Genomic DNA, 26415 nt, shown 5'->3' with positions numbered 1-26415 from the left:
AAAGATTAAATAATTAAAAATTAAAATAAGGGGGGAAAGTAATAATAGTTTTCCAATTTGAATAAGAATTAAAATAATAAAAAATTTACATGAGAAATAAATAGGAAAAATATTTTAAAATTAAAAAGAAATCATAAGATAATAGCACACAGTATTAGTAAATAAAAGAAAAATGTAGTTAATGAAAATAAATTAAAATTATAGAAGTAATAACCACCAAAATACAAAATAATAGAAATATAAAATACTAAAAATAAAATAAATAAAATAAAACAAATTTAATAATGCTATAAAATCTAGACGAGTCCAAGGCTTGGTTTATTGATGTGCTGAAAAACGGACCGAGCCCTGGGGCAACCCTGGTGCCGACCACCCCTGGTGCTGCAGGGCTGGATCAAACGCCCCCCGGGGCCCCGCGGCGGGGCAGGCCGGTCTGCGGGGCCAGATCTGCGCTGTTTCCCGCAGCCCCCGCGCTGCCCCGTGCCAGCGCTGCGCCTGTCCCTTTAAATCCCGGCGGCCGGGCAGGGAATCCCTCTCGCAGCGCGTCATCCGCGGCAAGGAAACCCGCGCTCGCGTCGTGCGACGCAAATGACCATTTTTGGCAACGTGCGACAGCGGACGGCACCAAGCGGGGCGGGGGGAGGCGGGGCCTGCCGGGAACAGGGCGCCGCGCTGCCCCCGCCGCCGCGCCCGCCCCGCCCCGGCCGCCCGGACCGCGGGCCCGGGAGGGGCGAGCGCAGCGGGGCGGGCGGCGCGGCGGGCGCGGCGAGGCGGGCGCCGTCCCCCCGCGGCCGGCCCGCCTCCCCCGCCGCGGCGGCAGGTGGGAGGCTCCGCGCTGCCAAGGTGGGGCCGGTGCGCCGCGGGTTTGACGTGTGCGAGTGCACATGGTGCGGCGGCGGCGGCGGGCGGATAATAAGCGAGCGCGGCCGGGGCGATGCCATTGCTCTGAGTCACCGCGGGCGCGCGGAGCTCCCGCTCGCAGCGCCGCCGAGCCGCGGGGCGCAAGACCCGGCTGAGTCACCCCGCGCGGGGAAAAGGGGCGGCCGGTGTGTGGTGGTGGTGGAGGAGGAGGTTGGGGGGGCGGAGGAGATCCGCTCCGCCTGCAGCCCCCGGGCCCGGAGCCGCTCCGCCGGCGGGGCGAGTTTCGCCGGGCAGCGCGGAGAGAGGACATCGGCGAGCGCCCGCTTGCGCGCACGGCTCTGCTCCCGCCGCGCCGCCGAGTCCCGCCGTCCCGTCCCGTCCCGCAGGCGCTCGGCTGCTAACTGAGCCACTTTTATCATCATTGTTATTATTTTTATTTTTGTTATCTCTTTATTTTTAATTTTTCCTTTTTTTAAATTTTTTTTTTTTACCTTTTTCTCCCCGCTTTCTTCCTCGTCTCCAAAGCCGTTTTTATTTTTTTTTTTTCCCTCTCCGCGGCGAGCGTTGGGAGGCGAAAGGCAAGAGCCGAAGAGGTCGGGAGGAGAAGGGGGCGGGGAGACGACGAGGGAGCGGCGGGTGTCGGTGTGGGAAGGCGGGGACGCGGCTCCCCCGGCCCGACCTCGGACCATGTACCAGGACTACCCCGGGAACTTCGACACCTCCTCCAGAGGCAGCAGCGGCTCCCCGGGACACCCCGAGACCTACTCGAGCGGCGCAGCCCAGCAGGTAGGGCCGGGCGCTGCCCCTCTCCCCCGGTCCCTCCGGGGGCTGCTCCGAGCGCTCCCGGGACGGGAGTTCACCGCCACGCCCGGGGAGCGGCCGGCGCTTCCTCCGCGCTGGAGGCGCGGGCGCCCGGCGGAGAGGCGCCGGTGGCGGGGGCGCAGGCGGTGCCGGGGCGCGGGGCTGTCCGCAGCCGCCGCTCCGTCCCGCCGCCCGCCCTGAGCGGGGCGCCGCCGTTTTCCTTCCCTCGCTGTCCGCCCGCCCCGGAGCGGGTGCCGCGACGCGTCCGGAGGGACGCTGACCGGAGCTCCCCGCCTGTCGGGCCGGGGCTGTTGTGGGAGGCACGGCCTGCCCCGAGCGGGGACAGCGGCGAGGCAGCGCCCGGCGGGCGGTCTCCGCTGGGCCGGCCCCAGGTGGAGCGGGATGCCGGCTGTCGGTGCCGAGCTCCCGCCTGTCGGCCGGGCAGCCGCCGCAGCGCCGGGCCGGCACCCGCTCGGCAGCCAAAGGGCTCTACGGGCGACTTCTCTGCGAGGCCGGTAACGCGAATATAGGGGCGCACCGAACTCTTCCTCCTTCCTGCTTTTGTTCTCATTGGGAGCTTCTCGCTGTCCACGTTCATCGCGCCTGCCCGGGTGGTGCCCGGGGCTCGCCCGCAGCACTTTGGGCGGCTTCGCTGGGACTTTGGGAGGTGCCGCCCGAGTTATTCACGGAGCTGTCGCAGCCGCCGTGGAACACGGAGGGATGGCTGGAAGTGGGCTCTGGGTCTTTCCAGCGCCTGCGGTTGTCTGCCCGATTCTCCCCCGTTAAACTTTGTCTCCGAGACGCTGACACTCTCTTTGCCTTTGCCTCGGGGCCCACGCTGGCACCCCGGGGCCGGCGGCGTGCCGCTGTGCTCAGCCCCCTGCCCGCCCGCTCCCTGGTTCCGCCGGCCGCTCCCCGGCCGGCCGTGCCTTTTTCCGAGCGGGAGTTCCCTGGGGCTCGCCCGAGCGTTCCCCGCGCTCCCCGGCCCCGCTCCCCGTTCAAGCCCCACTACCGGGCGGCGCTTCGAGAATGGGGAATATTTCCTGTGGAAGCGGCGTGAATTGACGGACCTGAAAGCCCAGTCTTGTGGTTTGTCTTTTTTCCCCTTTCATTTTCCTAAGAAAATACCTCGAAATGACTTGTATGCCTAGATCGACTAAATCTACCACTTCTGGGGAAGGCATTACACAATCGGGCCAGTTATACAAACCTGAGTTATTTCATAACTTGTTTACATCAGCTGGCCCAGCCTCACTCTTTTTTTGCCTTTTCAGAGTTGGGCTCCTCACCCCCCCACACCCCCTTTTTCTCACAATATTATTTCTTGTGTGGCTTGTATGAGCGAACTGGCAGTGTGAGCACAGTGTAGCCTTCGCATCAAGGAGTCATAGGATAATTAAAAGATAAAAAAACTTAAAAAGGAAAAAAGTCCAGTCTTAAACTCTGCCAGCCGTACCAGCCCGTGACATTCCTCACATTAAAGAAGTTTTACCAGAAATGACTCGCTGCCGCTCCCCGCCTGCTCCAAACGCATCTCGCTGGTGCCCTCTGCGGGCTGCGGACTGGGGTTTCCAGGGATTCTAGCTCTGATAAAGCTTATTCCCTGCTTTACAGTAAACGCTAGGGCAGGGTGGGGGAGCGGGAAAGGGGGCTGAGAAGCTGGAAACGCCCGGCAAACTGCAAATTCTCACTCTCCCTTTCCTGCTGTGATTTAACAGCTGCTCTGGATTCAAGCACTTGCTGCAGGAGGTCGAGAAACTCCGTCACTGCTTCACATTTGAGCTGTCACAGTCTGAGCAATAACTGGGTTTTCCCCCTTTTCTGGGGCTCCACGTCTTCCCCAGGCAGCTGGTGTGCGTGCCGTCTGATACGGGGACCAGAGCCCAGTTTCTAGGGTTACTATCTGAAACAGGGCTTTGAGCAGGACGTTGGCTTAGTGAGAATATAAATGTTTTCTTTAAGAATCCGGGAGATTTCTCAAGGCCTTGTGCTCTGTCTTTCCCTTGATCCTTACAGATGTTGTAGATTAGGATCAAATGTAAGCGTTGCCTTTACCCTAGCAGTTGGACTGTTCTGCTGATTCTGGTCTATGGAGAGCTGCAGTTTTATCACTACAGAAAATATGCATTGCTGAAATTTTTTCTTTATTGTGTTCTTTTTTTTTCCCCCAAAAGCAAGAAAAGATGCATCAGTCACATATTTAAACGGAAACTGTGTCTCTGAGCCAAAACTTTGATGCTTTTTAATTATTTTTTCCCATACAGCACAGCACTGGAACATTTTTCTTTTAAGTTGCATGTCATGCTATTTTCCTAATCACTGACTTGCCATGTGGTAAACATAGACTTTAATGAGAAGAGTTTGTGTACTCTTTCAGAGTGGTCAAGCTTCCCCTGAGATATTATAGCATTGTGTCCAGGTTTCCTTCAAGGAGATGTTCAACATAGGAGAGCTGTCAAGGGTCTTGTATTTGTTGTAAGATCTATCACATATGCCCTATATTTGGTAACTGAGTAATGTTGAAGATGCTCTAGGATTTTTCTCAGTCGCTTTGCTGTTGGGTTTCATTTTTTTTTCCCCAGCCATTATACTGATTTCTCGCCTGGTGCTCAGCACTTAGTTACAGATGTCTGTGAAGGTCCAGAGTGGACCAAAGATCACAGTGGGGTGCTCTACAGAAACCTTAAGGTGGAGAAAGGAAACACAAAGCCAAAGCTTGAAATGTCCCCGTGCTGTCTATGCTGCTAAGTTGTGAGCTGCTAACGTAGTCTGTTCCTGCTTGTGGCAGGACTCGCTGGAGCCTCCCCCGACTGTGGATCTGAGAAGGCTCTCATCCAACCCCATATTTTTAAGGCAGAGCAGAGACTGACCTCAGTTCTTGGCACACTTAATAACAGGACTCCTTCTGTTTGCTGTTTAGTTGTTGGGGTTTTTTAATGATACCTTCATCTGCGTTTGCTTGGGTCAGGAGGAGAGCGGTGGGATCGTGGCTGAGCGCGTGCTGCGTGTGTAGCCCTGCAATCTGCCTATCGCCTCATCTTTCTGTAGTGCACTGAATTCCTTGCAGAGAGGAAGAACTGAAAGCTGGCAGAGAGCTGCTTCCAGGAGCCTCTCGTGGGTCAGGAGAGGAGAGCTGTGCATGTCCTGCGAGAGGAAAAGGCAGGAGGGGGTCTGGAAAGAGGAGAAGTGGGGAGGTGGGTGAGGGTGGGAAGTGCTGTTAGGCTTTCAGGGACATTGAAGCTGTGTGAGAGGAAGAGGGATGAGGAGAGCAAAGATGGGGCTGTAGTTTGGGGGTAAAGTTCTGGCACTTCTATGTGAGGAAGCTGGTGCTTAAAGGGGCTGTGCAGGGGAGGTGACAGGGAATTCAGGACTTGCCACTGCAACCAGCAGCATCCCAGGGGTTAGAGCTGCTGGCCACTGGGCAGAATGTGGTGCCCAGCAGCATTTTGGCACGGCAGAGCTGATCTGGTGCAGCTTTTCCTAGCAAGAAAAGCGAGGTATGTGGGGAAAGCCTGATCAGTCAGGAAGCAATGCTTGTAAAACCTGGTGTTAGACTGAGCACACTGTGTCTGAAGACTCAGCCTGCCACAGCAGTGTGTCCCTTAATTAGTTATCCAGGAAAAATACTGCCTTTGGAAAGTACAGAATACAGGTTTGGGGGATTTTTATTTTTATTTCTAAGATATTTTTGAGTTCTTAGAAGGGAAGCTGGTGACAGATGGAGCATGGCACAGAGAGGAACTGGTCTCTTCTGCCCAGGTCTGCAAGCAAGCATTGTGGAGCTGCAAGGGATATGCCTGAACTGAGCAACTCCTGTTTGCTGTGTGGGAGACCTCTACTAGTGTTACAAAAGGGTCCTAGGTTGAATACAGGTGTGATTAGAAATGGAGTACTTGCTCAGTCGATACTTGGAGCCTGATTTTTGTGTCATATGCTGGTATTTTATGTGGTTGATTTAGTGGTGGAACTGACTTTCACAACCTCTATTGGGAGTTTTTAGCGCGTTCTTAGCGTGTAGGCAAAGGTTAGCACTGGAATGCCAGTGGTGTCCCTATGGCAAAGCACCAGAAGCTCTCTGGATGTTTTACAGTCATAGCTTTGTAGTGTCCCTGCAGGGAAGACAGGACCTTTCTTCTCTGGTTTTTGGTTGTGAAAGGGAGGGTGGTGGCACAGATAGGTAATGGTCGTGGTAGAAGCCACTTGCGGATCTGGAAGTAGGGCTCACATCCCTTGAGTTGAGCTCGTGGTTCAACTGGTCTCGCACTTCCTCCCTTCTGTGAGGTTAAGGTCCTCTTGTGTTCTGGTTATGGAGGCACCAATGCATCCTCTTCTGTGCCTGTGGTCACAGCCTACACCATGCAGAGCAAAGGAGGGGATTTGCACCCATAAATTCTGATGCAGCATTGACAGTTTGTGGCTCAGTGCCTCTTTAACTAATTGGGGGAGGTGACATGGACTCTGAAATGAGCTGAGGCTGTGTTGGACTCAAGCTCCAAGTGAATCTCTGAGGTGCTGTTGGGGGTTTTGCCAAGGTCTTAGTACCAGTGTCATCCTCCCTCTGTAATTTCCCCGCCTGCTTAACTTGACTCACTCCTTCCTTCTCTCATCCTTCCTTGCTCGATTTTGAGCTGTTCAGAGGTGTAAGTCAGCAGCTCTCAGTATTCAGACTGGCTCTCCTGGTCTTCACAGGTGTTGGCAGCTCGCTAATGCTGGCCTGAAGTGCTGTAGCTATCAGCATGTGAAATACTATTTGCAGTAGCCTTGGTTTAACAAAGCTCTTAAGGTGCTTGACTGGGCACACCCTGAAAAGGAAATCTGTGTTGTGTCCCTTATCTGGGACGCTTACCTGAGCTGAGGTCAGGCTGATGCAAGGGCTCTCGCTTCTCTGGGAAGCTAGGTTGTTGACCCAGGAATGTGCATTTTTCGTGGAGTCATTTCAAGGCTTACAGACCAGTGCTGGTGACAGCTGTGGGTTCTACAAGCCCTGTCCCCTGCTCAGTGATTGCTGGGGCAAGGCCTGTCTGCGAGTTAATTCCAGTCTAACCATTGAAAGCCTCCTGAAGGAGCTCAGCATAGACAAAAACATTCTTTCTCTCCTGCTTCCCCCTCCGGGGACAAGCGATTGTTTTCCTTGCAATTTAGTGCCAGCATATTATCCAGATGGATTTACCTCTGTCTGAAAGAAGGTGTACATGTATTTTGGAGGCGATCATTACCTGCTGCCTTGGTTTTACTGCTGCCTTGTTTTGTCTAGACAGTGCAGAGAGCTGCAGGGAACTTGTCCGATCTGAATCCTAAGACCTACTTTATAGGCTGCTATTAAAATACATATCCTTGCACGTAACCATCTCAGGGCTGGGTTTCTCAGTGAGCACAGAGCTACTGAAGGAGAAGCAGACTGCTGTTCTTGCCATACCAAGCCCTACGTGGACCAAGCCCAAATTTCAGGGCAGTCCTTTGGTGAAAGGAAGCTTTGCTCTGCTTGGTAGTGGCATTTCAGAGCTGAAGTTTCTCTTCCTTTTCTTTGGGCTTGAAGAGAAGTGTTTCTCTAGAAACTCCTTAATTCCCCTTTTGCTCCATGCCGGAAGGAGTGGTGGGCACTGGCAGGAGGTGGCAAAAGTGGGGACGGTGCCTGGGAGGGGAGGTTGGGTTAGGGTGTGCTGGGGAGCTGTGTGGGGGAAGAGGAAAGGGGTTGGGAGAGGGCAGGGCTGCTCTGGAAGGGAAGTGCCTGAGCCCAGTGCCTTCCTCAGGGCTGTGGCAGGCAGGGGCAGCAGCACCAGCTACTGGTGTTCTTGCTTCAGGTGCCGCTTTGATCCTCACTGGTGCCGCTCCTGAGGGCCTAGCTGGTTTTGGAGTAACCACTTATGTTCTGCTCTCACTGACGGTTTCTTCTCTGCTCTCTGTCCCTCTTCTCCTTTGTCTTTCCTCCTAGAAATTTCGAGTAGATATGCCAGGATCAGGCAGTGCTTTTATCCCTACGATCAACGCCATCACAACCAGCCAAGACCTGCAGTGGATGGTCCAGCCCACCGTCATCACCTCCATGTCGAGCCCTTACTCCCGTTCGCACCCCTACAGCCACCCGCTGCCCCCGCTGTCCTCAGTGGCCGGACACACGGCTCTGCAGCGTCCTGGTGTCATCAAAACCATCGGGACCACAGTGGGACGGAGACGGAGAGATGAGCAGGTAACTGCAGAGGGGACAGCAGCTGGGAGTGCCTTGAAAACAGATGTACAGAGATTTTTTTTTGCCCCCCCCACCCCCTCATGAGATCTCCCAGCACCACAGGGGAGCACTGAGGTCCCTCCCTGGTGCTGTTCACGTGCTCAGGCTTCTTAGGGTGGTGTAGGGTGTAAGCTGGAGGGTGACTTTTATTGCTGCCTCCTCATCATATGGTGAGATTTACCCAGTCTTCATCCAACACTTCACACCACCAGCCCGCATTGCGGCTTGGTTTCAAAAGCAGGTGAAACTCTGAAGTTGAGCCCTGGGTTTCAGTTTGAGTGTTTCTGCCGCTCTAGGCAGAAGGAAACCTCCAAGAAAGCAGAGCAGCTTTCATGTAGGTCCTTTACAAATCTGACACCAAATTACATCAGCTTGTGTTTTCTGTCAGCTCTGTAGCTGCTAGCACTGCTCCAAAATCCACTTGTGTGATACCCCTAGCTGCAGCCAGCAGCATGCAGGGAGGAACAGCTTCCCTAGAGCACCTCAACTCCAGTAGGAAGAGCCTTCTGGAGGACTGGGGTCTAAACCCACCTTCCCACTGCAAACCTGTAATTGCTTGATCTTTTTGCAGTAGTTTGGTGGGGATCCCATAAGAGATTTGTCTGCTCCAAACCCAGAGGTATTTTTCTAACTGGCATGAGGTGGCTTGTACCACTGTTGCCCTGTGCTCTCAACCTCCTAATGGGTTTATCAAACTGGGACCCTGGATCTGGTGGACTAGGTGCAGGCATCTTATCTTCTGGAAATCGGCACTGTTCTCCTCTTAGTAAGAATCAGCCTTCTCCAGGGCTGTCTGGTCAACAACTATTCACAATGCTAGGCTGATTTCTCTTTTAACAAAAAAACTAGGTCTGACTAAACTTGATCTCCCCAAGTTGTTCCCAAGCAGCATTTGTGTGGGTCGCTGCAGAGCAGTGCAGTGAGACACGCTGCGCACCCTCCAGACACGAGCGCATGCTGTTGCGTGAGGTCTGTTTCTAATAAGACTCACCAGCCCTACTTTTACTTCTACGTCATCTGTTTTGATTCACAGTCCGATTATTTTGTGGGGAGTTGCTGTCTGGTTTAGACCCAAGAGGTTAAAGATAGAGTTTAGCAGTACCTCTGTGTGGGGAGCTGGTATGGCTGCAGTGAGGACTCATTTTTGGGAGGAAGGATGGAGTAGCCGTGGTGGTTCGGGTACGTGCCAGCCTTTTCCACCAGCTGGAGCTACTTCCCTGTTCCCTGCATGCAGGGCTGGTGTCCAAAGGCAAAGAAAGTCTCACAGAGCTGGAGGAATAATTAGCAACAACTAATTTGTTTGACAAATGCTGCCTCTGTGTTCACAAATTGGCCGTGAAGAGATCACCATATTCTCTGCTTTATTTGTTGTTCAGAGTTATTTGCTGAAGGATGCCTGCCAAGCAATTCCTGGCCTGTGGCTTGTTTGCAAGCCGTTCATTGTGGGTCATTCAAAGCCAAGTCCTTTTGATTAGACACGTGCTAAGGCAGTACCCGGGCTCTTTACTGTGGCCCTTTGGCTCAGGTTTCCACGGCTGGTGCTTTGAACGCCACATCGGAGTGCCTTTTTGGAAAACCTTGTGTAACACTTTATGAAAAGAGCCTGTTTTGATGAACGTTCCCGACAGTGAATGCACGTATTGGGCTTGGACAAGCTACGAATAACGCATACAGCAGGGGCACAAAGAGTGCCAAATCCAACCACTTTCAAACAAATCCAGCAACCACTGATGGAATATTCCTTTTTAGACCTGGTAAAATGTTAAGAACATCCAGATTAGGGGCTTCTGCCCTGTTTCTGCAATTTTTGCAAAGCAGTCTTTGAAACAGATAATTTTTAAATTATTGAAGGCCTTTGGAGCAGAAATTTTACTCCATACATATTTCAATGAGATCTGTGCTTCCAAAGCATAAAAAGGCTCTCGAAAACTACACAGGGGCCCCAAGTCAGCATAGCTTCTGTGTGCATGCTCAGTGCTTTGCCATACTGTAGATACTTGTGTGCAACTACAATTTTTACCCTGCACTTGTATGGGGTGGGAAGAGAGTGGGAGCAGGGAGAGCAGTGCCTGCAGGGGCTCCTTACTGGGGGAAATATGCTGCCCAGCAGAATGGAGGTACACCCCCACCCTAGGATGGACATTGTGAGCTGCTGATGGAAAAAGATTTTGGGCTTAAATTCTATGTCCTGCTGTTCTAGAATTGCTTGTGGTGCTCACTGAGCATCCAGGGGCTCATGTTACATACAGGTGAAATCACAGGCACAGATCAGATCCTGAAAAAAGCAGAAATGAGCGAGCTGAATGCCCAGAGGCTGAAGTTAACTTACTGAAACTGCAAACATCAACATTAGGGAGATAGAGCAAGCCAAAACAAACTAGGCTGAAGTTGGAGTAAAACTAACACTAAAAAGAAAAGATGGTAAAACTGTGAATGGCTCATTTGTGATATTGACAGTCCGTGAAAATATTAAAACTGGGGCTTCTCTCAAGAGAAGTGTTTTTTACCATTCTGTGCTGGCACTCTGTGAGATCTGACATGGGCTTTGCCAGGTGTCAGGGTTTTGCTTTCGTTTACAATCACCAGGCCAGAGTCCCTGCAGCACACGGGCGGGGTGAGGCTGAAGAGTAGGGCACAAGGTTGGAATGAAGGGCTGGGCACGTGTCCTGGATCCCCGTGCTGCTCTGTCTGCTTGGATCCTGCTGGATCCCCGTGCTGCTCTGTTTGCATGGCTCCCGCTGGATCCCTGTGCTGCTCTGTCTGCTTGGATCCTGCTGGATCCCCGTGCTGGGCTGTCTGCAGAGCTCCTGCACCGTGGGTGCCACAGTGGAGAGCAGGGTCACATCCGCCCACTCTGTGCCCTGCCGTACTGCTCCTTGGCTTTGGCCATGGCACAAACCTATCTGCTGCTGCTGCGGTTTGTAAAACCTGTCTCAAACCCCCAAAACTAGGCATAGCTTTGGCCAGGTCTTGTGAGCTCCTGCTCACTTCCTCTGGTTTCGCAAGAGTGTAGCTGGATGGGTTTCTATGGAATTGCTCCTGATTTACATCAGTGAGGATGTCAGCTGGCCTCAGGAAGCCCTTGATATCACTGGAGCCTTGCCCGCTGATGCAAGAAGCAGTGTGTTATCTCGCTGAGTGCTCAAAAATCTGAGGTCAGATTTTTGGGTGGTATAAATCATTGTTGCTTCATGGTCTTCATGGGAGCTCTGCTGATTTCCCTGTCTCCCCCTATACACCATCCCGACCTTCAAGAGAACAACTATTTTTGTGTGGGAAGCAGCAGATATTTTCTTTCAAGAAAGAGGCACTTACAACATCGTGCTCTGGTTTTGCTTAACGTACCACCCAAGTTGTGAAACAATCAGAGCATCTTTTATCTGTTTGGCCTTGGTGCAGATTCACTGTCCTCTTACACAATCTTCTCCCTGTGCTCTGCTCCTTCTCTCCCTTCTGCTAAGACCTGGTGCAGGCAGAGATACTGTGTGCTTTCATCTTCTGCTGACATCAGTGACGAGGGGGAGTGCTCAGCATCCTGCTGGATCAGGCTTTTTTCCTTTGCATTGTGGTTAAATCCTCACAAACTTAAAGGAATGCCTTGCTCAGATCTGATTGGATTTTCTTGGCACTTGCCCACAGCTGTCGCCTGAGGAAGAAGAGAAGCGAAGGATCCGGAGAGAGAGGAACAAGCTGGCAGCTGCTAAGTGTCGTAACAGGCGTCGAGAGCTAACAGAGAAACTCCAGGCGGTACGTGCCCTGCATGCATTTCTCCTTCCTTACTGCCCACCCTTCCAACCAGCTCCAAGGGCATTGTTCTTCCTCCACCAGCATGTTCGAGGAAGATGCTTCAAACACACTCTGCCTTCCTCATCCAAGGCTGCCCAAGGGTACTCCTCCTACCTCAACAGCTGCTGATGAGGGGGACTTGGCCCTGGAGCTTAGGACCCTAAAATTCTCTTTGCTGAGTGCCCAAAATGTCCTAGGAGCTCTCTTCCCTTCTTGCCTCTCAAGTAGCACAAGTCTCTCTCTCCTTTCCACTTATGAAAGGTGACTCTGGTCACCATCCATAAGTGGAAAGACACTGTGTGCCTCAAAGGCAGGTTTTAAGGACAAAAACACTGAAGAGGTAGGATCACCTGAAAGCCATAGAAAGCAAGGGAGACGTACTCCTCCTTTGGAGGTGGGGTGGTAACTGACTTCCTTCAAAAAGGAAGCACCACAGAGATGTGTGCCCTGATGCTGTACGAGTAATAATTAGTAAAGCTGGAGAAGGTAGAGCTGAGCATAAAAACCAAGGGGTGGGTAAGGTTGAAGAGAAGACATGATTGGGTTGTGTGTGAAATAAGCTGAAGGAAAGGCTCCAGTGCTGATGGTCAAGAACCAGCCTGGTTTTATCTAATGGTCTTGTGAACAAGCACAACAGCAGTGAAACCACACCTGTGAAATGTGCTGCTGCCTCAAATTAGGAGGTGTTCTCAGTGGAGGGGAGGCAGGACATCATATAGAAATGTTGTGACTGAAGTGATAGAAGTGAGAGGGGTGTGCAAAATGGGAAGTCATACCCCAAAAAGCCGAGTATGAGTTTTGTGAAGCAAGCTACAAGCTCCTTGCATGAGAAGGTACTAACTGCTCTCAGACTGACTGCATGATATGACCACGGGAAGGATAAATGTATTAATCATAGGATGCATCAGGGGGTGGTCCAGTGTTGGTCCTTTGGGCAAGAGTTAGACAAGTGTCAGACCTAATCTGGAATATGCTCTACAGAAATAAAATGGAAACAGTTTAGAGACTGCTATACACTACCTCTGTCAAAGTGAAAAGAATATTACTAGCCTAACATGAAAAAACAATGGGAGGAGATTTGGGTCCTCTGCTAAAGTGTCAGATATAGAGCAAGGGAGAAGACTTGAAGTCACAGGCCAAGACAGAGTGGCAAAAACTAGCCATCAGAAAATTAAGGCAAGTTCACAAGGTTCTTTATAACACTTAGATTGGTGATGTTTGGGAATAGCCTGTAAATAAGCACGTGAAGAACAAGATGCTTGACTGGCAATGACCTGGTGTCTGCTTGGCTCATGAAGAGTCTGGGGTGTATCTGCCTATGCCAGATGGGATCTGGACTTGGTGGCCCTGTTCTAGGTGAGGAGTAGTTCCAGAGCCTTTGCTATTTTATTTATTTATTCCCCTTTTGTCTGCAGGAAACTGAAGTACTGGAGGAGGAGAAGTCTGTGCTGCAAAAGGAGATCGCTGAGCTCCAGAAGGAGAAGGAGAAGCTGGAGTTTATGCTGGTGGCTCACAGCCCTGTGTGCAAAATCAGCCCTGAGGAACGTCGTAGCCCACCATCCAGCAGCCTCCAGAGCATTCGGACTGGAGCAAGTGGAGCGGTGGTGGTGAAGCAGGAGCCTGTGGAGGAAGAGATCCCATCTTCCTCTTTGGTCCTTGACAAAGCCCAGAGGTCTGTCATTAAGCCTATCAGCATTGCTGGAGGTTTTTATGGGGAGGAGGCACTCAACACTCCCATTGTGGTGACCTCAACACCAGCCATCACTCCTGGCTCTTCCAATTTGGTGTTCACCTACCCTAACGTGTTGGATCAGGAGTCTCCTCTCTCCCCTTCTGAGTCCTGCTCCAAAGCTCACCGGAGGAGCAGCAGCAGTGGGGACCAGTCCTCAGATTCCTTGAACTCTCCCACCTTGCTGGCGTTGTAATCCCCCTGCGGCCCCCCATTTTGCCAGTGTGTTACATCCCCCACAGCACCATGGGGGGAGCCCCCTCCGTGGGATTAGAGACAGGCACAGGATCGTTCAAGCACAAGGGCAGCAAGAACAAGGATGGGGAAGTGCTACAGCTCCAGGAAGGAGAGTGAGGACCAACGCCAGCTCCCTGGAGGCAGGAAACGGCAAGGGTGGGACTGACACGCCTGGGTTGTTTGCAGAGGGTGATGTCCCTCTGTAGGGACTGCCTGTGGAAACCTCTTTGTGGCCGTAGTGGACCTGGGGAGCGCTCCTGGCCAGGACTGAAGGCGAGCTGCAAACAGTTGCTAGTCGTCCCTTTCCTTTGTGGATTGACTTGATTGGTTGTGCTCTGTGCTTAAATCCTTCTGGTTAGTTGATCTTACAGCTTCTCTCTTGCGCGCTCGCTCTCTCTCTTTGCATATAATTTCCAATGTTGTCAATCCCATTACATTTCACTCAGTTGCTCTGAACTCTAAAGTCTAATTAGGATCTTTCCTCTTGGGAATAGCTGTGGGAAACACGTAGGGTTGCCCAGACAGGAGGAAGACAGCTGGGAGGACCAGGAGATAAGGGGGACCAAGAGGAGCCCAAGAGCTCAGCAGCAAGGGCAGAGCTTGTAGTCTCTACCCTGAGGCACAGAGACAGCAGAAGTCTCATGTGGAAGCCTATCTTTTTAAAAATGTGGATATATTTATCCCCTTGGGCTCCTCGAAAAACGAAGTTAGCATCTCAGGGCCAGAGTAGCATCAGAAAAGCTGCTGGGCTGGCACTTACCAGTCACTGGCAGGGTTTTACCCTAGTTTGCTGGATATCAAGTCTGCTGCTTGTTGTTTACTTTTCCTGGGCTGCCTGCTGTCTAGGGAGTATTACATCTTCCTTCCCATCAGGGCTTCTGACTCAGATGCTGATCTCTTCCTGTTAGTAAATCTTCCCCTCCCCTTGGCCATATTTGCAGAACATGGTACAAAAAAGGTGGCACCACATGCCTATAAATCTAGGATGGAGACTGGCAGCAGCTGAGATGGTGAAATTAGCTGGCTGTACCCTTGCTGATATTTTCATTGTTGGGAAACAAAGCAGTACATATCTACCAGCACAGCACAGGCCACAAGGCCCCAGCTCCTGACCAGGCAGGAATGGCATGGATAAAGTTTTGACCTGTTTGAACTAAAACAGAGCTTCTGACGTGCTCTGGCAAATGACAGATTGACAGCTGAGGAAAATCAATTAGCATTATTTGCACCTTGGTCTTTTGGCCTCTGGTTTTTCTCTACGTTTTCTTTGCAGATTGATCTTTTGTTGTGGTTGATTGGCCTGAAGACAAAGAATCAAACCAAAGGGCTCTTTCCCTAGTCTAGAGTCCTTCTCTAGCCTGTGGGCTTGACTGCTACTGCTAAGTGCTCAGAGAGGGCACAGTGCTCATGTTCACTACTGAAAACAGTAATGTGTGTAATCTATTTCCACTTGGAGCCAAGCTCAATTCCTATTGATGTCAAAGCACTAGCAAACCATGACCCTGTGCACACTAGGATTGCCCAGCTTGCCAGCTAAACCACTTAGGAGATAGCTCTTTGGTCCTGCCTATTGAAGCTGTGGTGACAGCTATTTATTTTGGTGTGAGTTTCTTTTTCTTTCATACACACACACTTTTTTTTTTTTAAATCAGCTGAAACTGTGGCGTTTCTTGTTCAGGCTGGACCTGGAGAAATGCAACATACAATTATAGGGCTAGTCATATGAGATGCAAAACTGCTGCAGTCCCCACCAACTCCACTGGGAATTAATAGGTTTCAGTCTTGTGGAACTGGAACTTTACTCAGCAGGGCTAACTTCCCTCAAACTCTGGCCACTGCCCATTCCTTGAATCCATTCAATCGGACACTATTCTGGCTCTAAAGGTGGACTTTGGCTTTTTTATTATAACTATTATTTTTAACCCAAGTATTTACCAAACCTGCCAGAAATATGTGCGGGATCCTTTTGCTTCATAACGCTGATTGGATTCAGGCTTTTTTTATATTGCTTAAACACTTCCATTTTGATATTGGTGCTAGAGAGTTCAAATAGAGCTCACACAGTAAATAAAATTAGTAAAGGAGCTGTACTGTCCTTACATGTACATGAAAACTTGCTTTCTAATAAAGTAGATCTTAAATTTCCCATAGTTAGCACAAAGGATCCAGATTTTGTAGGGTTTTACACAGATGATACCACTTTAGGTGAAACTGCAGCTTCTCTGTTTCCATTTTGCCAAATGCTTGTTTGGGCCACTCTGGACTGAGAATCTAAAACTGTTAATAAAACATCTCTGCATGTCATTTCCACACATTTTTGAGGGGAACAACACTGATGCGTTCTGGGTCAGTGGTGGGTGAGTTTTAAAATGATGCAGCTACTTTTGAGGCTAGCTGACCGGGATTGCTGTCTCCTGTCAGATCAGGAACATCCACCCCTTGTAGGGGTTTCAAGAAGTCAGATGTCTCTGCAGATGTAACTGGTGAAACAACAAAAACCTACCTTTGCTTCTGGTCACTGAATCATTGCCAAAAGGAGCTGCAGCTGGTCCTTGTCCACTGCCCTCCTGCCTGGTCATTGACCTGCTCAGAGACAGAACAAGATGCTTCCCTTTCCTGACCTGTGATACTGATGGGAGCCAAGTGAAACTCCTCAAAAAAGAGGATTATTTTCTACTGTTTGGAAAAAGCCCCAGATACCTTGTGCCTGTTCGTTTTCTCCCTCAAGTCTCTCAAAGAATGTCTGTGTTGGGATTGCTGGTCTCCAGCCTTTTGTGTTTTGTGGATCAGCCTTACTTTTGTTTAGTTTCTGACAGGCAGGTACAACTTCACTCCCATTTTGGTCTGGCCCTACGTCTTTTGATGTTTTCTAATGTGCTCTTTGGAAACTGATTGTCCTTCCAATGCCCAAAATGTTTTTTTTCCATGAGTACCTTCCCTGCTGATTCCTAAATGTAGTGTCTCCATGTTCTGCATGTAATGGGGATGTGGGAGCTGTTGTACCTACTGCTGACAGAGTTGCTGAAGTCAATAGAAAAAGGCCCAGGGAATTTCAGCTGGTGTTGGGTCAGCCCCCTGGTGACTGTCCCAACAAAGCCTCTCCTAACATCCTAAATTCATCAGTGCCAAACTGGGAGGAGTAGTAACAGCTGCATTGAAGGGAACATTCAGCTTCTAGGTGATGTTTGCCATTCCAGTTTTGCCCTCATTCCTCCTTCTCCTTTCCCAGTTGTGGCATTGCCTTCATATATTCCTTTCTTATAGATGTGGAGACTGGGTAAGTCTCAATCCACTTGTGGTGTGATGGGATTTGGGACCAACATGCTGGGGACAGTAGCTCTCTGTTGTGTTTTTATAATTATTATTTAAATGATCTATTTAGTTCATCTGAACCTTTAATTTTGCTGCTTACTGTATGTAGGATCCACCTGGCCTTCATCCTAAATGAAAAGAAAAAAAAAAAAGAAAACAAACCTAAGACACCTCCCTTCTCCCTGGTCTCTTATTATTTATTGGCAGGCAGCCGTCTTGTGCCTGCTCCAGCAGATCTGCCCGCCATTAATTTAACATCCACCCAAATCACATTCCTGGTGTTTGGTTGTTGCTTTTTTTTTTTTTTCCCTTTTGGTTGTTGCTTTTTTCATTTTAAAACAGACTTCTGAAATGTAAGAAATCTTATTATCATGACACAAGATCATTTTCGTTAGGAAGGCCAAGTCAAACATTTTAAGAGGTGGGGGGAACAATATACATTTATTTCTTATTTATTTATCATGTTTACATCTTTTGTTTTTCTGTTCAAGACTTGGATATAATAAAGAAAGCATTAAAAATTCTGCAATCTTCTTTTTTTTTTTTTTTAGGCTAATAATTTTTTTGATTCCTTAAATAAAATAATCTGAGTTTTGTTGTTGTCTGTATAAAATGTAAAAAGAGATATGTTTTTAAAGATGCATTGTCATTCCTCTGTGAACAGTAGGTGGAGTTCAGGACAAATCTCAGAGTACAAGATAATAATAAAACCCAATCCTGTTTTACTTAATTGTTCCCCTCCTATCCTGTATGATTAAAGGGTTATTCCACTTTCTTGTTTGTGGTTACTTGATGTTAAAACCATATTAAAATGTGTAGGAAATAGGTATCCAATTGTTTCTGCTCAGTGAGAGGATAAACTGTTGTATATATCTTGATATACTGTGTAGTTCAAAGTAACATCAGTAAGGGATAGTGCATCTTTATTAGAGAGATAAGTTACTAGTGTCACTAAAGTCTGCTTTAAGATCCTCAGATACAGAAAGAGCCTGGTTCTGCTTCCATTCACGTGGGATAGATGGAAAGCATCAGTAGCCTTTTGCTGCTGTGAAGCAGGTGTCAGTAGTGAAATGAAGTCTCAGTGACTAATAAGTGACCATGAGGATTGTTGAAGGTTTGGGGGCGCCATTATCTTTTTTCCTCAAAAGTTTTCGATCATGGGTTTTCTTTTTTACTGTCTGTCTTCAGTGAAATAGTTTCTGCCACAGAGGTTCTTAAAGATGACTGCTGAAGTGGGACCTTTCTTTGCTCGTAGTGGTCTTGATGTCGTTCTTGCAGTCCTGGGGAATTTCAGCCCTGAGGCATTCTCTCTGGTGTTGTCTCTTTTCTGTTCTTGTTATTTTACTGAATTACAGGCCTACAGTATTTGCACTAAAACAAAAAGCTTGTTTAGAGAAAGCTTGCTGCTACAAAAGAAAGAACGTATTAAAATGGTTTTGCTTTTACAATTTTAACTGAGTAGCATTTTGTAGAATAAAATCAATCTGGACTGAAAAGAAAAAATGACTTTTCTTTTTTCCTCTGCACCTTCTCCCCCATACTCCTTTCTTTTCATCCAGTTCCTCAGTGGTATGATGTTCCCCCCTTCTCTTTTGGTGCTCAGTTGTAATGATTGGCTGTATTGTTGACTATGCTGCTGAGAGTTATGACACTTGTAAATCTCGTTTTAATGACATTGTGGACACTTTTGTATAGCAAGAACTAACTGGAGTTCTCTCTGTTAACTGAAGTCATTAAAAAGCTCCCTTTGCCATGAACAATTAAAAGCTCGCATGTTCCTTCACTGTGAACAAATGGGTCCAGCGTTGCCAGGTGCCTGTTTCAGCACAGGTCAAGGCTTCTTTCACAGGAGCAGCTGCAGTCCCGACAGCTGTTACCTGCAACAATGGCAGATGGGGCAGAGGCTACCACAGCAGCCCATCTGGGCTAAAAGGCAAATAAAGCACTAATCCTTTCATCTTAGCTTCAAAAAGGAAAGGGATAGAGGTAAAAAATGTGTGCCGACTTTTTTTGTTGTTTGTTTGTTTTAAATCTCCTCAACCAGAAGGAGTCAAAGCTTCTGCTCTGAAAACTTGGGGTGGGGAGTGTGGTTGCTTCACTGGCAGCAAGGAGGAGGCTAAGATGGAATTCCCTTGCATGCCTAGGGAAAGCTTCAGCCTCTGGAGTGGAATGAACTTAAATACATTAGGTTAGGAGGATGTCATATTCAAGTTCAAAATGAAACATCAGTGGGGAGGAGATAGGTGAATCATGGCCTGCCAAGCTGGCACCAGACCAAGCTTCTCCTTACTCATGGACTTCCTTAGGAGTAATGTCTGCTCTGGTTTCCTGCTGGTCCCTTGGTTTTTTACCCTCTTTTTCACTTTTTATTTTTTTTTTTAACCCCTGTGTCCTCACAGTACTATGGGGAAGGAGATGAGAGATGTTGGACTAAGTTATAAAGTGTATGGAAACTATTTGTGAAGTTATAGGGAATGCTGGAGGTATCAGTCACCAGAAGAGGGAATACATGCACATGCCTGTGTGAAATGAGCTCAGCTCTCAGGAATCCATACTGTAGGAAAGTTGACATGAAATCAGCGTAGGAGGGTTTGAGCTTTAGAGCAGGACCCAGCCTTAGGGTTTCTGCAGGGTCAAGGATGACAGAGGGGTGAGGGAGAGCCTATGGGAAGCTTTTTCTAAATGCTCTTGTCCTGGTATGGCTAAAGGAAAAAGCAGATATTGGGGGGGGGAATGGCAACTACAAGCAAATATGCCAAAGGAGCATCATCTCTTAATATCTATGTGCATTGGGCCTCGGGCATGGGGGAGTCCCCATTTGATCTCCTACTGCATACAAGCCTTCTCCAACGGGAGTGCTTCCAGGATTTCCTGCCTCTCCAAGGGCTTTCCCATTACGCTGCTGCACAGAAGCATCCAGCCTCGATTCTGTCAGACCAGCTCCTTTGGCAGACCAGACCTCCTCCTCCTCTGCCCCCTCCCAAAAAAAGACCAACAGGAGGATGTGCTCTTGCTCCCTAAGCTGCTGTTTGCTGACAGTGCCCTTCAGAAAGGCCTAATGTTGCTTGTCTGTAAATGTGAGGCCCGGCCTCCCACTTGATTTTCTCCCAGCAGTGGCTGGCTGTGACTGCCTTTGATCATCTTCAGCTGTGGACCCCGGAATGTCCACAGCAGTTGCTGTAACTTGGTTCTGAAGGATGAAATTGCACAGCAGAGCAAACTCTTTTCCACCCCTCTTCTAGCTGTGGGAGGCCAAATTCTACCACCTTGACATGGAAATTATGTTTTTCCCAACATCCTCATCTTGGTTTAGATCACTTTACATAGGGAATTTCCCCTCCTTCTGAAACAGGCTCATCCTCCCTCTGCCCTAACCCTGTGATGAGAGGGAGTGATCTGTATCTTACCACAGGGTAGGGAGAGTTGTACTGGAAGAGAGATCACCCATTTCTTTTGCAGGAAAGGTTGTGAGGGACATCTGCATGAAAAACTCTTCCATCAGGATCAGCATACATCCCAATGATGTCTTCAGTGCATCCAAGAATGAAAGGAGGCTCCCTGTTCTCTTTTGCCTTTCCCTGTGGTCATATTTTTTTTGACCAAAGCACTGGCTTCTCTCTCCAAGCAGCATGTGTGGGTAGCCTGGTCTTTTTACATGGAGTGTTCCCCACCTGGAACAGAGATTTTGTGGCAAGAGAAAGCCGAGAGGAGTTGCCTGAACATATCATGTCAGAGGATCTCAAGTTGTCAGATGAAGGCTTTTGGTGATTTTTTTTTTCTTTTTTTCACTTAAAAATTTTATCTAGAACCTGCAGGAGCAGCTATAGGAACACAGCAGAAATTCTGCAGCCAATGGAAAGAATAAGCATGTGTTAAGTCTGAAGAAAGCTTAATGGCAAGCAGAGCTGGAGTGGGAGTGTGGGGGAAAGGAGGGCATCCAGAATATACTGGTTTGAAGTGATGTTTCCACTGCCATGTGGGAAGGATGTGACAGAGAAAAACGGTGACATGGTTATTACATCAAATACCCCAAAGTGGAAAAAATGATGCATTAAAAAAAAACCAAAACCAAACCACAACACTATATGGTCCTGTTCTGCTGATGTCTCCATGTCCTGAAATTTCATACCATTATACCAAGTGTTTTCAGCTCAGTCTCACATGGCACTGGTGAGGGCCCCATTCAGCAGTGCCTGGCCAGTGTCAGGACAATGAACAGTGCAGATGGGTTATCAGATGGGTGGAAGTTGCTGGCACCCTCTCATAGGGCTGAGGTTTACATGAAAGGTTTTCATGTGTGTTCCAGTGTAGTGAGATCCAGTGCACTTCAGGAGGATACTCCTTGGTGAAGACAGGACAAGGCTGAGAGGAGAGGCCAAGACAGCTGGAAATATTTGGCTATGAAGAAAAGAAGGCTAAGGGAGGATCTTACCAAAGTGAGTCAATACCTGATGGGGGTAGGGAGCAAAGGAGATGCAATCACACTCTTCCCAGTAGTGTCAAACGACAGGATGAGAGGTAGTGGTCACAATTTGTAACAGAGGGCATGAAAGTAACTTTTACTGTGAAGGTGGTCAAACACTGGCATAGGCTGACCAGTGAAGTTTGTGGAGTCTCCATCCTTGGAGACATTCAAAACTAGACTGGACATTGCTCTCAGCAATCAAAGTAACTGACCCTGCTTGAGCAAAAGGGTGGACTGGACACTCCTGTGATGCCTTCCAACCTCAATCATTCTGTGTTTCTGCTTTTCATTCCACGTGGTTCTGAAGGAACATATTGTGAGCATATTTCTTTCCCCTTCACAGTGCTATCTCAGCTGAACCCCAGAATTCCTCTGTACTAAATATCAGCCTTTTGATGCTGGCTATGCAAGGTCAAACAGATAAAGACTAAGCTGGGAGGAGGCTATCATGGCAGACAAGAATGTAAACTGTTCAGTTTGTTGCAGTGCGAGTGTCAGATTTCCTTTTTAATTTTGCATGCTCCATTCCACAGACTAGCGTGGGGGAAGAGAGGGAGACAGGCCTTACATGGCTGTGATCTAGATCCTGCATCCCACAAATTACTCTCTGCGAGTCCACAGGCAGTGCCAGGAACTGTTTCCTATCTGCCTTTTGCAGGCTCTCCTACTGTTTTTCTCCTCTCAGTCGAAAGTAGTTTTTCAAGTTCCCTGGAAAGGTAAATAAGAATCTACAGCTGATGATCCTAGGTGAGCTCATGGGTCAGGCACAATCCATTTACTGAGCAAAAACTTCCTCTGGCCCCCACCCCATTTCTGTAATCCTGGTTGGGGTCCCAGACTCAGGGAAATTCATCAGTGGTTTCTAATGATGAAACACACTCGTGCTGGTGATTACTGATGAGAGCCACCACAGCAGGAGATGCTGAGTTTGGGCAAGGGAGGAAATAGGTCAGTTCTTTTCCTTTGGGCAGCTCAAGCTATTCAAGCACTGGGTGCTCTAATTCACTAATTCCTGTTTGAGTTGTTTATATCATATTACCACTCTGAAATGTACTTCATTTAGTTTTGAAACTCTTTGTTTCATTTAATGAGGATAGAGCAACAGACACCAGCCTGTGGGCTTTAAAGGCCCACATGCCAGAGGCCCATGAATAATCTAGGGGAAAGGTGAGCTCATGAGCCCTTCACACTCAAGACTGCCCTATGGTCCAGTGAGGCACAGCCCTGCTCTGGCCCCTCCAAGGCAGAGCTTTGGGCAGGCCATCAGGGCCAGCAGTGAGCTGCACCACAGTGCCATGCCTCAGGAACTGGTTGCCACAGCCTTTGTTCTAGGCTGATGCTGACTTGAGAGGCTGCAACCCTTCACTCCTCCTTGGCTGCTACAGGTCACGGGGGTGATGGGAGACGTTGGCTGCCTTTTGTGGCCTCCGATTGAACACGTGTTTGTGAGCCACAGGGACTGAGATTAAATCTCTGCTCTGAGCACTGTTCTGAGGCCATACTGGTATCTAATTACATTCTCCGCTTCTGGCAGCTGAGGAAATGAAGATCTGCCTGTGACACTGCCTGTGGTAAAAGGGAGGGAATAGGAAAGTAGAGTGATGCCTTCAAAACATCAGCTTCAGGTGTTTCCCTTGACCTCAGGTGTCCTCTTCTGTCAGCACCTGCAGCTGGGATGGGTGCTCATCCTAGAGTGATGATCTTCCCTCACCCTCTTGTTATCCTGGTGGAGGTGAGGGGTTTGCTAGAGCTGTATTCACCTGGGCCTGGCTGTTCCCAGGCAGCTACAAGGAGCAAGGCTGTCCCATGGTGGCACAGAGCAGGCGCTGTACAGTCAAGGTCTTGGCTACTCAAGGTCCTCCAAGATGCACCAGGCTGGAGGAGATCCCTGACTGCATAGGGCTGCCTGTCCTAGAGGACTGAAGGAAGGACCTCCTGAGAGTATGGCTGGCTGCTTAGCAGGGTAGGTCTATCCCCCACACCTGGTGACTGGTTCCAGTTCTGGTTTTATTTTGTCACATGGCTACAACTCTTAATTTTTTTGTGCAGCTGTTGCCATTTCTCTGTTCCCCAGGACCAGTGGCAGCTCCACGGGCACGTTTCTGGTGGCAGGGAGGGAGGCAGGCTGTTTCTACTGTGGGGCTGTACAAAGGGCTAAATGCTGTGACCCAGTGCCATGGGGGAAGAAAGCCATTACTAATGCCTACCATATAGCGGCTCCGCCTGCCCAGCAGGATCAATGGCGCCATCTCAGCCCCATTATGTTGACTCTGAATCAGCAAGGAACGCCTAGGAGCCGGGAGGAGAGGGCTCCTCCCTGTGTGGGGTACTGTTGTCTGCCTGTGGGACACTCGGGACCTCCTTTCCTCCCCCCTGATTTTGGAAGCGGTGATGAAGCGCTCAGTGGTGGCTTATGCCCACAGGCTAGCCCGGACCCCAGCAGGAGGGACGGGCAGGACACAGACCTGCCAGGATCAGGTGTGCCAGGCTCTCCAGCCCCAGGAGCACGGGAGCTGCGCAGCCTTCGGGCTGAGGCCAACCAGTTCTTCTGGCGGGTAGAGGCAGGGCTGGAACTTGGAGCCATTTCCAGGCAGCAGGCTGGCGCTGGGAAAAGCAGGGAGCAGCTGCCTCTTTGCCCCCACACTCACACAAGGCTGGGAATCCAGGATTTGGGAAACGGTCGCCCATCTCTCCCCGTGCTGCTTGCGAAAACAAAGGGCGACGGCTTTTCAGACGATACCATTTAAGGAGTTCCCCAGCTTAGTGAACCTCGGCTGACCTCAGGGGATACCGAGTTTCCAGCTCAGCAGAGCAGCGTTTCAGCTGAAAGCACGCAGCCCAGAGCTTCCCTCCTTGCCGCTGGGGAAGGGGGGCTGCCGGAGCGCGGGCACAGAACGACAGCACACACAAAAAAGGTGTCACTGACTCTCGGATGCAGCCAGACCCCTTCCTAGGAAGGATGCTGCAGTCCAACAGGATCAGCTTGAATGCGAAGCAGCTTCAGCAGCTTTGGGCAGGCCCTGGGTCAAAGCAGGATGGGAGGGTGCCAGGCCCACAGCGCCACTGGGCGCTGCATGTTGGGGCGCAGGAGCAGCGCCCCAGCAATGCAATGTTTACAGAGGTGAAAAACATTAATAACGTGCAGTATGCTCCTCCTGTTGTTTCAACAAGATCAAGGTGTGTACAGGAGAGCAAACGTGTGTATCTACCTGCGCACACACACGCACTCTCTGCGGCTGGTGCGGGATATCGCTCGGTGCAGGATTATTCCAGCCAGGCTGCAGTCAATACTGACAAATACAGTATACGTCCCGTCTTGCCCACAGCAGTGAAGGAGCTGCGGCAGGCTCACTGCTTCCCTCTCTCTTGTGAAAGACCTGGGGTGTTTTCAGCAGCGTGGGGAGCTCGGGTCCCGATCGCCCCGGGTCCCAGCAGTGCATGGTCTTGCTGCTGCACCAAGAGAATTGGAGAGGAGTGATTCCCAGCCCGGCGCCTTCCTCACCGCCAATTCACCCCTCTGTGCTCTGCCCGCTCGGCGTGCTGCAGGAGACAGGGGTTCAGGGTAAGAAGAAGAAAAAAAAGAAGAAGAAAAAGGAGAAAAAAAAATAGCATGTGAGATCATATAATTAAAGATGGTATCAGAATGTCTAATTAGGATGACTGAGAGAACTTGGCTGGGAGACGCAGCCAAGAGCTGAGTTAGTGTGTTTGCCAGTCCAAAGCTCCTTAACAGTAATTAATCCTTAAATGTCCAATTGTTCAGAGTTCAAGGAAACACCTCCTACTACTGTACTTTGTGTTCCTGTTAAGCAAGGAGACACAGCAGGGCGTGTGCCCTTATTCTGTAAGAGCGACACGCCTAGGGGTGTTGTTAGGAACTAGACCGAAGGTTGAGTATAATTATTAACTACCTAAGAGTTCCCAGCATTGCACAATTACCCAAGCCGCCTTGCAGCTGTGCACTCGCCCTGTTTGGGTTTTTCTTTTTCTTTTTTTTTTTCTTTTTAAAATAGAAATGCTGAGCTTTAGCAGTGATATGTACAAATCCTACTGAAGCGTCATCTGCTTCCCTTCCAGTGTCCATTGTGCCACTGAGTGAGGGGAATGATGGCAGCAGATATACCTATATACACATATACCTATATACATAGTGTATGGCAGTCTGTTTCAGCTCCTCACTGAAACTCAACAGGCTTATTTACATCATTTGCAAATTTAACCCAGAGATTTTCCCTTTGTTTTGATGCTGTCAATGACTCTTGCATTAACATAAAAGCCTTGGCTGTTTACTCTGGGGGTTTTCATTCTGTTTGCATTTTTGAGGTGAGCTGTGTTGGGTTTTTCTCCCTTTGCTAATATTAAGCGAGGGGAAAACCTGGAGGAAAGAAGTAGGTTTGGTGCGGTAGGTGAACTGATCTGTTTGTCCTGCTGCAGGGCTTCTGCTGCTGTGGGACCCTGGCTGGGGCTGTCCCTGGGGTGGTGGAGAAAGGGCGCTGAGGTGTGGGTTTGAGGAGCAGAGGGCACCTCTGCTTCAGGAAAACCCAGCTCAGCAGCGGCATCGCGGCTCGCTGGCAGACAGGAGGGGAGATGTGTCATTTCCTCAGGTGCATCATCATCTTTTAAGTCGTGTTTCTGTGTTTTTATCCTCTCCCATCTTTTCTTAATTGAACCTTTCTGGTGGGCGTGGTGAGGGCCCAGCTGGGAGCCGGCCGGCCAAAGTCGCTTCTGGAGGGGATCATTAACTCGGGCGTCAGCCAAGGCCGTTTAGTGTTTATAAAACGCAGACAATTAAACACAGTGGCAGCCCTGCAATGCTATAATTGGAAAGCAGACTGGGACGATGTCCACCAAGAGGGACCGGCTCCCCGGCACCGAGGAGGGCTGGGCGGGCAGGGCTGTGCTGGCCTGCCAGCCCCGCCAGACTCGGACAGGGCCGCTCCACAAACGCCCAGCCGGCAGGGTCCCGGCCCTGCCGAGCCTACAAGCCATGGATGTGAA

At 49.6% G+C, this 26415-nt stretch overlaps 1 protein-coding gene across 1 annotated transcript; it reads left to right on the top strand.

Moving 5' to 3' along the window:
• Nucleotides 1-854: 854 nt before the first annotated feature.
• Nucleotides 855-18455, top strand: FOSL2 (FOS like 2, AP-1 transcription factor subunit). The gene is made up of 4 exons (XM_064414499.1): nucleotides 855-1647; nucleotides 7595-7849; nucleotides 11528-11635; nucleotides 13090-18455. Exons 1-4 carry the CDS (start codon nucleotides 1549-1551, stop codon nucleotides 13597-13599), a joined length of 972 nt encoding a protein of 323 aa, XP_064270569.1. The 5' UTR covers nucleotides 855-1548; the 3' UTR covers nucleotides 13600-18455.
• The last annotated feature ends 7960 nt before the right edge of the window (nucleotides 18456-26415 follow it).

The sequence above is a fragment of the Passer domesticus genome, chromosome 3 (assembly GCF_036417665.1).
Source record: "Passer domesticus isolate bPasDom1 chromosome 3, bPasDom1.hap1, whole genome shotgun sequence".
NCBI classification, from domain to species: Eukaryota; Metazoa; Chordata; class Aves; order Passeriformes; family Passeridae; genus Passer; species Passer domesticus.
The sequence above is the reverse complement of the archived record's forward strand: the minus strand, read 5'-3'. Positions and strand labels throughout refer to the sequence as shown.